The sequence below is a fragment of the Hydra viridissima genome, unplaced genomic scaffold (assembly GCF_058129835.1).
Source record: "Hydra viridissima isolate aposymbiotic clone 2 unplaced genomic scaffold, HvirCarnegie_v1 scaffold_2, whole genome shotgun sequence".
Lineage (NCBI taxonomy): Eukaryota > Metazoa > Cnidaria > Hydrozoa > Anthoathecata > Hydridae > Hydra > Hydra viridissima.
The window spans coordinates 942,510-955,253 of record NW_028324301.1 but is presented as its reverse complement, the minus strand read 5'-3'; the positions used below and the strand labels follow the sequence as shown (position 1 = coordinate 955,253).

At 32.9% G+C, this 12,744-nt stretch overlaps 2 protein-coding genes and 1 long non-coding RNA gene across 3 annotated transcripts; 1 reads left to right on the top strand and 2 right to left on the bottom strand.

The window, feature by feature from the left end:
- Nucleotides 1-2,873: 2,873 nt before the first annotated feature.
- LOC149891470 (uncharacterized) lies at nt 2,874-6,709 on the bottom strand. The gene is made up of 2 exons (XR_016450203.1): nt 5,010-6,709; nt 2,874-4,335 (listed from the first exon to the last, which is right to left on the bottom strand). It is a non-coding gene; the product is annotated as an uncharacterized LOC149891470 (long non-coding RNA).
- LOC149891471 (uncharacterized) lies at nt 3,072-4,362 on the top strand. Its single transcript, XM_090080236.1, has 2 exons — nt 3,072-3,357; nt 3,530-4,362. The coding sequence occupies exons 1-2, from the start codon at nt 3,072-3,074 to the stop codon at nt 4,018-4,020; spliced, it is 777 nt and encodes a 258-aa protein (XP_089936362.1). The 3' UTR covers nt 4,021-4,362.
- A 1,605-nt stretch (nt 6,710-8,314) lies between the features above and the next one.
- LOC149891469 (uncharacterized) lies at nt 8,315-9,860 on the bottom strand. Its single transcript, XM_090080384.1, has 2 exons — nt 9,320-9,860; nt 8,315-9,147 (listed from the first exon to the last, which is right to left on the bottom strand). The coding sequence occupies exons 1-2, from the start codon at nt 9,603-9,605 to the stop codon at nt 8,657-8,659; spliced, it is 777 nt and encodes a 258-aa protein (XP_089936510.1). The 5' UTR covers nt 9,606-9,860; the 3' UTR covers nt 8,315-8,656.
- Nucleotides 9,861-12,744: the final 2,884 nt, after the last annotated feature.

Genomic DNA, 12,744 nt, shown 5'->3' with positions numbered 1-12,744 from the left:
AAATTTTATTTCCATAACACATTTGACTTCCTGGTCGATTAAACAACAAAATCTTCAAGGAGACTAGACCAAGCACACATATTTTATAATTACCTAGACATGAATATTCTGTGCATATGGTTGCACAGCAAGAACATACGACAATTTAAAAAGTTTGTGTAATGTTGGTTTTATTCCAAGATTATAAATAACAATAAAGTTTCTTAAATATTTCTATATTTAAACCATTTTTACTAAACTGAGCTAAAAAATGTAATTATAAAGGTTTTGAGTTTTTAAAAAATAGCAATTAAACATGTGTCACATCCCTACTGTAAAAAAAAAGTACATATACCCCTATTTTAAGCATGCAGCTTTTTACAGATTTCTTCAAATAAAGTAAATAGGACCCATACTATCAATACATCAATTAGATATGAAGAATATAATATTTTTATGAAAATTACAAAAGAAGGTCTAAACATTCTTCTGGAAGAGCAAGCTCCTTCTTTGATTCAGAACTTCCCCTCATAGAAGTGATAAAGGGGTCTGATGAGTAGAGCAATCTTCTCATTACATCTTCATTTGTAACTTTTCGAGAATATTTTCTTGTAAAATGTTTCGAAAGTTTTTAACATCTTTATTTTTACTTTCCTGAGCTTCTTCAGATAAGAGTCCAATTGGAACCGGCTTGTCTCTTACAACCTGATGTGAATGTACAATCATCTTGTGAACTCCAGCAGGCATAGGATACCATTTAAAATGTGTTACATATGTTTTAAATGTATATTTGCAATATATTTCAAGTTTATCTGGGTCAATTGGGTGCTTACAGGACAGCACACAAAGGATAATAAAGAATCTTTTAACAAGACCTTTATCAACTCCAAGTATTTCAGCAAAGGTTTCATGGCTTCTAAATGCCCTTCTTGCTGTGTTTCCATCGGTTTGTGCTTCCTTACTAATTAAACTTACATATTTATTCTCACATTTTCCTTTAAACAAGTAATCAAAAATGTCTTTGTTCTTCATATAAAAACTTGGTTTCACCACTTATTAGTTACTTGATTTTTTGTGAATGTTATTTGTTTTGATTGTTTTGTTTATCCGTTTTTTCCGCTTTTATTTTGGAATATTCCGCTATTCGTTTTCACGGTTGAAACTAGAAAAAACAATATTTCAAAACATTGGGAGTCAGAGGGGAGATGCATTTTAGTCTAAATACATCATGTTTGGACTAACCCTACAGGTACAAAAGCAAACAAAAGCAGCCAAAACTTTTTCTGCATTTTTCTAAACACGCTATTTTTTCAAAAGCAAAAAATTTCAAAGTGGGCAAACCTGGGCGAAAATTTTCCTGGTCGATCAAAGTTTTATTTTTTAACAATTTATTTTAAAAAGTGTTTAACAAGCGGTAAATTGTATCTTTTGTAAGCTTTTTTACATTTCTAAATTATTTTATTTTGACCTTCTACATTTCCTAAGAATATTCAAAACAATTTTCATAGCTTTGATATCTGTAGGAGTCAGCATGTATAAAAGTTTGTAGACAGATTTTTGCCCGAAAAAATGTAATTTTCTTCAGTCTTTGAACTTCAAACCCTCCTTAAGCTTGGTTTCCAATAGTTGTAGGAATGTCGTACAACAGTTGCACAACAACTTTGTTTTATAATGGAAACATTTTCTAGTGTAAGTTGCACAACTTAAAGTCGGTTGTACAACAAATTTTATGTTGTACAACTGCGGTTGTGAGTTTTGAAAAAAATCTATTTCTGCAACAGTTTTTTGTTTTTTGTGCAAAACGCGCAGCTTATTTTTTTAATGGAAACCACACAAAAACTGTTGTACAACAATAAAGTTTACAAAACATCGCCATTGTGAGGAATTATTTTAACCTTCCCTGAGACACTAATGAGTCATTGCTTTCTTTATGAACTTGACAATATTTTTCCCATCTAACTGTGAATCATACAATTTACAAACTCAACTCCCCTTTTGCACAGCAGTACAACCGCCTCATTTTAACACATTGAATGCATTAAGACAAATTTGAAAATCCGATTAATGACAAAAGGTGTTCAAGTCTGTCAGGAGACATTCTTAAGTATCGATAAAAAAAAATTCCCTATCAAATAGCATCATTTCTTGCACCAAAGAACTAAACGCACCTTGCTTAACGACTTTTTAAAATAGTTCTCTGACCCAAAACATATGCTTTCTTTTCTTTACGCTTTTTCGACGTCTTAAAATTAAAAGTGTAACAAAAAGTCGATAATTTAGAGTGATATTTTTTTTTATGACGGCCATTTTTTGTTTGTTTACACTTTTTTTTTGAAAGATTTTTGCGCTAATTCAATCTAATGGAAACATTGCGTTGCACAACAATTTACCGCACAACTGATCAAACGAACGTTGCACGATTTTGGTACGACATTTCTACAACCATTGGAAACCAAGCTTTAGACAAATTTTTAAAAAAATTACGGACCTTAAAAATTGAAATATGGTCTTCACATAACATATATAATTCAATTTTAAGATAGTTTTTATTATAAAACAATATATATTTTTTTATTTATGGCATGGTCCTGGACCACTGTGCATCGTTTTAACCCTGTTTAGTCTTGCCGAGCGTTAAACATTCACTGCAACAAATAATGCTCACTGAAATCGTTTAGAACAGAAATTCCATTTCGCAACCTTAGTGCACAGTTAATCGTAGTCGATATGCTTTTTAAGAGAACTAGGAAGGAGAGTGAAATTAATGAAATATACGGAAAATTCCAGAGCGTTGTTGAAAAGAGCCGTAGAAAGTTCTGTTTTATTTTTTTTTTTTTACGCGTAATTATATAGCTGTTGGAAAACAACGAAGGAGAGAAAGTCTAGAAAGATAAGGAGATCTCTAGATGATTTTTTTGTAAACAACAGAAAGTTCTTTTTTCTTTTACAAAAACTAAATAAAAACACCGACGCAATTCGACGATGCAGAAATAAAGTTCAATCAGAAAGTCTGCTCGATCAGAGTCTGTCTTGCAAAGCATTTTGCTAGAAGTTAGTTTGCTCTAATTGTACGTTACGACAAACCGATAAGAATGTCACTGTGGCACATACCTGTTCACGAATTAGTACCAAGAGATCCGTTCTTGAACGATATGCTGGAAGTCACCTTTCCTCCCTTGAGATATTATCCTCTGCTCGATGATAGATCGAGTGCTCGAGGGATCAGCAGAGAGTTGGATCGATTATACAAAGACGTGCTGGAGCCTCTCTCATACATATCTCGTCTGAAGGGGAACACTGCTGCTAAACAAGAAGGCTTCGTTGTCAATCTTGATGTTAAACATTACAAACCAGAAGAGGTCTCTCTAAAAGTTGAAGGTATGCTTTGATGTTGAGTTTCTGTTAGGTTTGAGTTTCTGTTAAGTTTAACTTTGATGTTGAGTTTCCCTTTGATGTTGAGTTTCCCTTTGATGTTGAGTTTCCCTTTGATGTTGAGTTTCTCTTAAGACTGTACGCTTGCTAAAACTATGTGATTTTTTTGACTTTTTAGGTCATGTTCTTGAGGTGAGCGGCAAACATCGTAACGAAAACGAGAACGGTTTTGAGTCGAGCGAGTTTAATCGAAAGTACACAATTCCAGACGACGTAGATCCGACAGCCCTTACTTCAAACATCAGCCAAGACGGTGTTTTGCATATTGAAGCTCCTAAGAAGCGTCCCTTAAACTCAGCTTCTGAAGGAGAGTCGAGCAAGGACACTTTTAAGTACACTTTAGATGTACAAGGTTTTAAACCAGAAGAGATTTCGATTCAAGTAAAGGGTAGAGACTTGATAATTCACGGTCAAACAAAAAGCGAAAACAAAGGTGAGCACGGATCGAGTTTACACCAGAAGCAGTTTACAAGAAACATTGTCTTACCTGATGACGTCGATCCATCTCAGCTGAGCTCTCGTTATACCAAAGACTCAAAGTTATCTGTTGAAGCTCCTCGCGCTCTTCCTCAAGCTCCATTCAATCTTGAAATCAAGATGGAGGAATAAAGACAGAACTTTAAAAAACGGCTTTATTTATTGTAATTATGCATATACACATATATATTTATATATCCATCTATCCAATATTTTATAAAAAATGAAAAGAAAACTAGTTTATTTTTTCACCGTGTTTGGAAATATGGTTTCAGGGCTCAGTGCTCTTCTCTTAGTACTTGTTTTTTAATCAGCTTTTAAATGTTCAGCGTATTTGGTTTTTTTCTTTTGCAAAGCTATTATGTTTTCGAAATTTTTGTTTATGTCTTTATCTGTGCTTGCATCTTCACTTTTGTAATGTTTTGAGTATCTTTTGATTGTATATAGCTTAAAAAGAAAAGTTTCTTAAACAAATATATTGTCGTTTGTAAGCTACTTCCCCAATACCCAAAAGTAAAGAACAGACTTTATATCATAAATATCGTTAGGCACTTTTGGGCAAATGCAAAATATTTATTTAATCTTACTTCTACTATAACAGACCGCATTAAATGATTGATTAGGACAATTTCTAAACTGAAATCCTAGAAATGGCGTTCAAATTATCCCTAATTCTTTAAAGCCTATGGAAGCGGTTGTTTGTTATTATTCTTACATCAATTTTAATCTTATGGTAACAAATAAACTCTGGTAAAATTCATGTTGCCGTTGCTTTCTTTTTAGTAAATTTTTTAATAAATATATCACCAAAAATGTATATTTCATTTTTAAGTTTTAGGCTAATTAGTTACGGTGAGTTAGTTGATGCATCAGTTTATTATTCACCATAGTCATAGCTTTAACAGAAATTATTCTTATTACGATATATTGCATTTTCCATTTTGAAACAAGATGGCATTGAAACGCTTAAGTATCATGTTACGTGATTTCAATAGATAAAAATGGAAGGTGGATGGGGTTTAAAGAAATGCCTTCTAGTGCTTCTCTTTATCTTTATCAGGTCCTGTATAGATGTTGAATATGTTATAAAAAGCCTTTATACTTTTATTTAAAAAACTTACCTGACGGGGAAGTAAACCTGATCAACATGGGGCTAGCCTGCCATAATAGGTCTTCAGGTTACTGAACCGGACGACGGTGGGTCTTTGTCTACTTCCCGAAGGGGTAGCAAACTCTGGGACGACGCTCACAGAGTCTCCTTTGGACGGAGTAGGCATGTGTCTGCAAGGCAACTAGCCGGAGGACATAAAACTATAATACGTGATTTATTTAAAAAAAGTTTGTTACTTTGTATCTTGTGCATCAATTCTTATCATCACTGTGCTTATGGTGATACTCTTATCGTTGCTGTGTTTATTTTTACTTTTTATCGAATTTATTTCTCTTCAGTTTTGTTTTTATTTTTATAAGTTTTTATTTTTGCGTTTTTTTTTTTGTTGTCTAAAAAAAATCATTCCCTTTGTTAACCAGAATAATCCAAACCATGGCATACTTTATAACAGAGGTATTAACCATTTCGATGACGTCATAAACGGGAGGCGAGCTTTTTATCCTAGGCATCAGAGAAAAATATCTTTTTCTTGACTGGCCTTTATTATTAAATACTGAGTTTCAAAATTTTTTGATATGGTTTGTTTTTAGATCTTGGAGAATGCAAGTTGTAACAGTTTTTAAAGAATATATTTGAAAGCATAACCCCGTGGTTTTTGTTCATATTTAGTTGGTATGATTTAGAAATAAGCATTATTAGAATGCACAAAGAAGAAATGCACGTATTATCAGCTACTTCACGAAACATTATATAGCAATATATTACCCATTGATATAGCAAATCACCGGGCACTGTTAAAATCCCCCACGCTTGATTTTATCAGTAAAATCTCTGCATTTCTCATAATAAAAGTACGAGTCATCTGAATCTTTATCATTTCTGACAATATATCCGGCAATGTAAATCAGAGTCATTTTGACATCTATAGATAATATTTTTTATAATTCTGTTAAGTTATTAAATATCAAACATTTTTCTTCATTTAAGTAAATACCACATCTGTCACAAGAATGCCCTGGTGTAATAAAATCAAGACTAACACCATTATTGTCTAACTGCAAATGTAGTTTTGCTTTTATAATGCCAACTATCTCAGGTATTTGTTGTACAGTAATAAAATATGTACCACCTGGTCCTTGTCTGAGTTTTCTAAATCTCTAAAGGATTATTTGTAAATGTTCCAAGCAAAACATATTTATAACTTGTGTACAAGAGGAACCTTGACAACTCCACAAGACCATGATAAAGACTATTTGAAGTATCTTTTTAGAAATATTTAAAACGAACTTTTTGAGAAGAGCACAGTTATTTAGCCATGTTTCCAAGTTCTAACAGTTTTTGAAGATAAAATCACCAAAAAAGAAAATAGCAGCTCAATTTGGATCACGTATACGTACATCTGCATAAGGGCTATGAATATTAATAATTCTCCAAAATTCAATTATCATTGAAAGAAAATAAATAGTATCAGTAGCATCATTTAATTCTGGATAACATTTTAAGGCACACACTGTTTCTTCACAAAATACTCTCAGACAACTTTTTGCCTTTCAATTGGTTTGGGAAACTCAGCAACGTCAGTAGGTTTAGTCATTTTAGTCATTTAATTTTATTCTAATTTATGTAATGCTATAATTATTTATGTAATGCTATGATATGAGATCATTAGAGAACTTTTTACCTTATTAACAAAAAACTCATGTTCTTGAGTTTTTTCAGTTATCCAATTATTGCGAAGATTTTTTAAAGGTGTACATAATCATATTAAAGATATATATTATCTTTTGTTCGCCAAGGTACACCATCTGTCTCAATTTTTTGAAAAATGCCTTATTTACCCTGTTACCATCACAAACAATAGATAAAACATGACCACCTGCTGTTAAAAACTATAAATACAACATGACCACCTGCTTTTTTTATGGCAGATAAAAAAAAAGCTAGTTTGTTCAAAAAGAAAGATTTCTTTTTACTACTTATAAAAAAATTATATATTTTTAATTTTTAAATACTTATCTCATAAGTATTTAAAAATTGAACAGCTTTTACAATATGGGACCATCTATTCAATATGGTAATTCTGTTTTGTCAGAATTTTTATAATACAAATAACTTTTTTTTTATCTGCCATAATTTTTATAATACAAATAACTCCACAATGAAATAATTGATAATGAAAATGACTATTTACTTTCAGAACAAACATTAGCACACCTGTGTTATGAAAGAACTCTAATGATTGAATCAAGACATGATTCTCTGTTTTACTATTAAACTGTATATCAACTTCATTGAAGTTGTAGTTTTCTATGTTTGTTGTCAAATCAATAAACGATTTTATAACATCTTTTAAATTGAAATCAAACAACTCATCAGGTAGAAAATTTTTAGTTTCTGAATGAGTTCTTAAAGTAGTTTTGGGAAAAGCAGATGGCTTCAGAATTAAACTTGGTTTTACACACCTAAACACAGATGGAGGATCACGAGGTCTTTCTTTACAATAATCTTTTGTTAAAACGTATCAAACAGACCAGTGTCTTTTACAAACAACGGCGTCTTTCTTACCAAATATATTGTCTCTTGGTATAACAGCCATCCACTTTTTTCTTTCTTCTGGTGTTCGAGGAAGGCGAAAAAATTTTTCTTTTGAACTTTAATTTTTCCGTTGCTATTTGTGACACAACAGTTACGACTCATGTTTATAATGAATATTATTGAAAACTTAAAAATTTTGACAAAATAATTTAGCAAGACCTTCAACGCTTCACAAGTATCAAAATTTAGAAATACAAAATGTTCGCCTCCAGTTTTTTACGTCATTCGCACGGTAAATAGGCCTGTTTTAATGTACGCCAGGATCCAAACAAAAAAATATAAAGACGAAAAATATAAAAACGAAATGTAAAAACGAAACATTTTGCTTCTTCGTTTACGATGAGCATTAAAATTTTAAATTGTTTTATAAAGTAATACGTTTTAAGTGCAACTCCACTCTGTTACACACATTTTGTTTTTGTCTTCTAAAAGTAATCCTCTCAATAAACAATTAAATGCATTATCGGAAGCGTCAAAACCACATTAACCAATGCTATAGTTAATTAATAAACGTCGGAAGAAAAATGCTCATGTAATGTTTGTTCCCTATAAAAACCATAACAAAAATTGAATTTTAGTGCAATAAACCATGAGTGTTTCTAATAAGTAAAAAAAAAGAACCACGCCACCTCTGCAAAAATGACGTTACAGTTTAATTCTAACTTAAAGTCTGTTCTTTACTTTTGGGTATTGGGGAAGTAGCTTACAAACGACAATATATTTGTTTAAGAAACTTTTCTTTTTAAGCTATATACAATCAAAAGATACTCAAAACATTACAAAAGTGAAGATGCAAGCACAGATAAAGACATAAACAAAAATTTCGAAAACATAATAGCTTTGCAAAAGAAAAAAACCAAATACGCTGAACATTTAAAAGCTGATTAAAAAACAAGTACTAAGAGAAGAGCACTGAGCCCTGAAACCATATTTCCAAACACGGTGAAAAAATAAACTAGTTTTCTTTTCATTTTTTATAAAATATTGGATAGATGGATATATAAATATATATGTGTATATGCATAATTACAATAAATAAAGCCGTTTTTTAAAGTTCTGTCTTTATTCCTCCATCTTGATTTCAAGATTGAATGGAGCTTGAGGAAGAGCGCGAGGAGCTTCAACAGATAACTTTGAGTCTTTGGTATAACGAGAGCTCAGCTGAGATGGATCGACGTCATCAGGTAAGACAATGTTTCTTGTAAACTGCTTCTGGTGTAAACTCGATCCGTGCTCACCTTTGTTTTCGCTTTTTGTTTGACCGTGAATTATCAAGTCTCTACCCTTTACTTGAATCGAAATCTCTTCTGGTTTAAAACCTTGTACATCTAAAGTGTACTTAAAAGTGTCCTTGCTCGACTCTCCTTCAGAAGCTGAGTTTAAGGGACGCTTCTTAGGAGCTTCAATATGCAAAACACCGTCTTGGCTGATGTTTGAAGTAAGGGCTGTCGGATCTACGTCGTCTGGAATTGTGTACTTTCGATTAAACTCGCTCGACTCAAAACCGTTCTCGTTTTCGTTACGATGTTTGCCGCTCACCTCAAGAACATGACCTAAAAAGTCAAAAAAATCACATAGTTTTAGCAAGCGTACAGTCTTAAGAGAAACTCAACATCAAAGGGAAACTCAACATCAAAGGGAAACTCAACATCAAAGGGAAACTCAACATCAAAGTTAAACTTAACAGAAACTCAAACCTAACAGAAACTCAACATCAAAGCATACCTTCAACTTTTAGAGAGACCTCTTCTGGTTTGTAATGTTTAACATCAAGATTGACAACGAAGCCTTCTTGTTTAGCAGCAGTGTTCCCCTTCAGACGAGATATGTATGAGAGAGGCTCCAGCACGTCTTTGTATAATCGATCCAACTCTCTGCTGATCCCTCGAGCACTCGATCTATCATCGAGCAGAGGATAATATCTCAAGGGAGGAAAGGTGACTTCCAGCATATCGTTCAAGAACGGATCTCTTGGTACTAATTCGTGAACAGGTATGTGCCACAGTGACATTCTTATCGGTTTGTCGTAACGTACAATTAGAGCAAACTAACTTCTAGCAAAATGCTTTGCAAGACAGACTCTGATCGAGCAGACTTTCTGATTGAACTTTATTTCTGCATCGTCGAATTGCGTCGGTGTTTTTATTTAGTTTTTGTAAAAGAAAAAAGAACTTTCTGTTGTTTACAAAAAAATCATCTAGAGATCTCCTTATCTTTCTAGACTTTCTCTCCTTCGTTGTTTTCCAACAGCTATATAATTACGCGTAAAAAAAAAAAAATAAAACAGAACTTTCTACGGCTCTTTTCAACAACGCTCTGGAATTTTCCGTATATTTCATTAATTTCACTCTCCTTCCTAGTTCTCTTAAAAAGCATATCGACTACGATTAACTGTGCACTAAGGTTGCGAAATGGAATTTCTGTTCTAAACGATTTCAGTGAGCATTATTTGTTGCGGTGAATGTTTAACGCTCGACAAGACTAAACAGGGTTAATTTCCGTCAAGAGTTTGCTACAGAGGTAAGATGATACACTGCGTTCAGCTTTCGAATATTGCACCAGAAGTTTCCAAAACTCACATGAAGAAAAGTCTATTCGATCGACTTAAGCGCAATTAAAGTTAATATCAGAAAATATTTTTGGATTAAAGTTATCAAGAGTTTTCATAAACAAGATGCGCTTGAAATTGATGCTTAATGCGGCTAAACTTGTCTTTTTTTACATGCTGTGCCAACTTACCCTGAGTGTATAGGCATTTTCCCCTGGGCCGGGGTACGTTGGCACATATGTTTTTCTTTTTTGGAGGCCCTTTTTGGGCCACCAACTTTTTTTTATTTTTTTAGTGTTTGACACTTGAAGATGTTTGCCAAGTTCATATTCTTTTGAAGTGCAATTTGATATCCTCAAAAAATGTCACCCAGAAATGCAAAGAGCTCAAAGTTTAAAACTGTAGCCAACTAGCCCCGGTCTCCCCTAGTGTAAACAGTATATATAGCAGAATATATGTATATATATTCTATATCGTTTTGTATTTAACAACATCAGAAATGGCTGCTATTGGTGACAAAGAGTCTTTTAACTTTAAAATCGCAAGAAAAAGCGCTCACTTTTAAAGGTTTTTTTCAAAAATTAGTTTATATAAACCAAGGCCATCTAAAGAGACACAACAAAACATTTCGTATCTTTCAAACCTGTCTTGTAATTTTTTTATTTTCGGCCACTGTGCTTAGAAGCCTCCTTGTTTAGAATTATTTTAAGTATTAAACGATGTCCCGTTTGCTTATTTTAGACGGTTATTCTATATCGATGCTTGTATTAAAATTGATTTTCGTTCTCACATCTTTTCGTCCCTCGCAGTCCTACGATGTTATGATTTTAGAGGCTGTTCACTTTTGTTTGCGTTTGAAATTATATTTTGATCTTCTTTAGGTGTTTTCTAGTTAACACATTAGTGACATTCTAGTTAACACATTAATACGATTAGTATTCAATACCTGCTGAATTGTTCTCTATATACATCGTTCATCTTCAATGTGTTCGATTGTTGGCATTCAATCTTAATTTTTGTTTGTGTTCTCCTTGAACTTTTCAAAGTGAGCTTCAAGAACATGGTCTTTTACAACGATTTTGCTTCCCATTTCAGCGTAATCTTGGGAGAGTCTAATCCAGTTGCTCAAAATGTTCAGCCTTGTGTTTTGTCCGAAAGCCCATGAAACACGATTATTAAAAAAGGAACAATTTGCGCAATTTAAACAGGGAAGTTTTTTGGTGTGACAACTTTGTTTTGAGGCGTAAAGTTGCAAATCAATTGATACCGTCAACTTTTCACTAGAAGCTTACAAGTTTGAATGCCTAAGTGCAAAGCATTTTTAAACTCGATTTATTTCAAATAATTAATATAGAAACTTGCACTTTTGTTCTCTATTGTTCGGTGTTAACAGAAAGACAAAACACCGATTCTTAAGTGCAAGAAATTACATGTACTAACATTAAAAAGACTATTTGATGCCATAAACGCATCGAATTATCATACTCAATAAACCTGACGCTAATTCTGCAGTTGAAAACTAAATATTGTTTGTGTGGGCGAGAAATGTTTAACAAACTCTCATCAAAACTCTAAAAGTTGATTGGTTCAAAATGATGGTACGACGTTGCAAACCCGAATATGTTTTGTTATCAAGCTTACTATTTTTCTTTTAATGTTGCTCTGCAAATGTTCCAAACCAGAAAGATGAATATTTTGAGCAACAGGTTTAGAGTTTTATAAAAATTTCGCTCAATGGGAAGCAAATTTCTTTTGTAAAAGTCCATGTTCTTGATGCTCACCTGGAAAAACTCAAGGAGAACACAAACAATAATTGAGATTGAATGCCAACAATCGAACATATTGAAGATGAATGCTGAATATAGAGAACAATTCAGCAAGTATTGAGACATTATAGTATTGCCTGTGTTAACTGGTAAACACCTGAAGAGTATCATGATGTAATTTGCAACCCAAACAATAGTGAACAGCCTGTAAAATTAAAACTTCGTAGGACTGCGAAGGACGAAAAGACGTGAGAAGGAAAATCAATTTGAAAACAACATCGATCAGAATGACCATCTAAACTATGCAAACAGGACAGTCGTTTAATGCTTAAAATAATTCTAAACGTGGGGGCTTGCTTTTAAACACAGTGGCCGAAAAAAAAAAGCAAAGCAGGTTTACTTTGAAAGGTTAGAAATATTTTGTAATGTGTGTTTAGATGGTCTTGACTAATATAAACTGGTCAGTAGAGGATTGGTCTAAGGTCATTTTTAGTAATGAATCAAATTTTGAGATGTTTAATAGTAAATCAAGATTTATTGTTAAAAGATTAGCTTCAGAGGATTATAAGGAAAGATTTTATGTAGGAAGAGTACAAAGCGGTAGCAGCAATGTAGGTATATGGGGATGCATTTCTCATCAGGAGATAGGATTTCAAAATATTTACTTAGGAAAATTAACCAGTAGAACTACAAAGAGACCTTGGAAGATAAGCTTTTGCATACTGCTAGATCATTTCTTAGAAGGCGTAAAAATTGGATTTTCCAACAGGACGGCGCAACGCCACATACTGCCAATTCGGTGAAAGAGTGATTTCAAAGGCAACATATTACTCTTC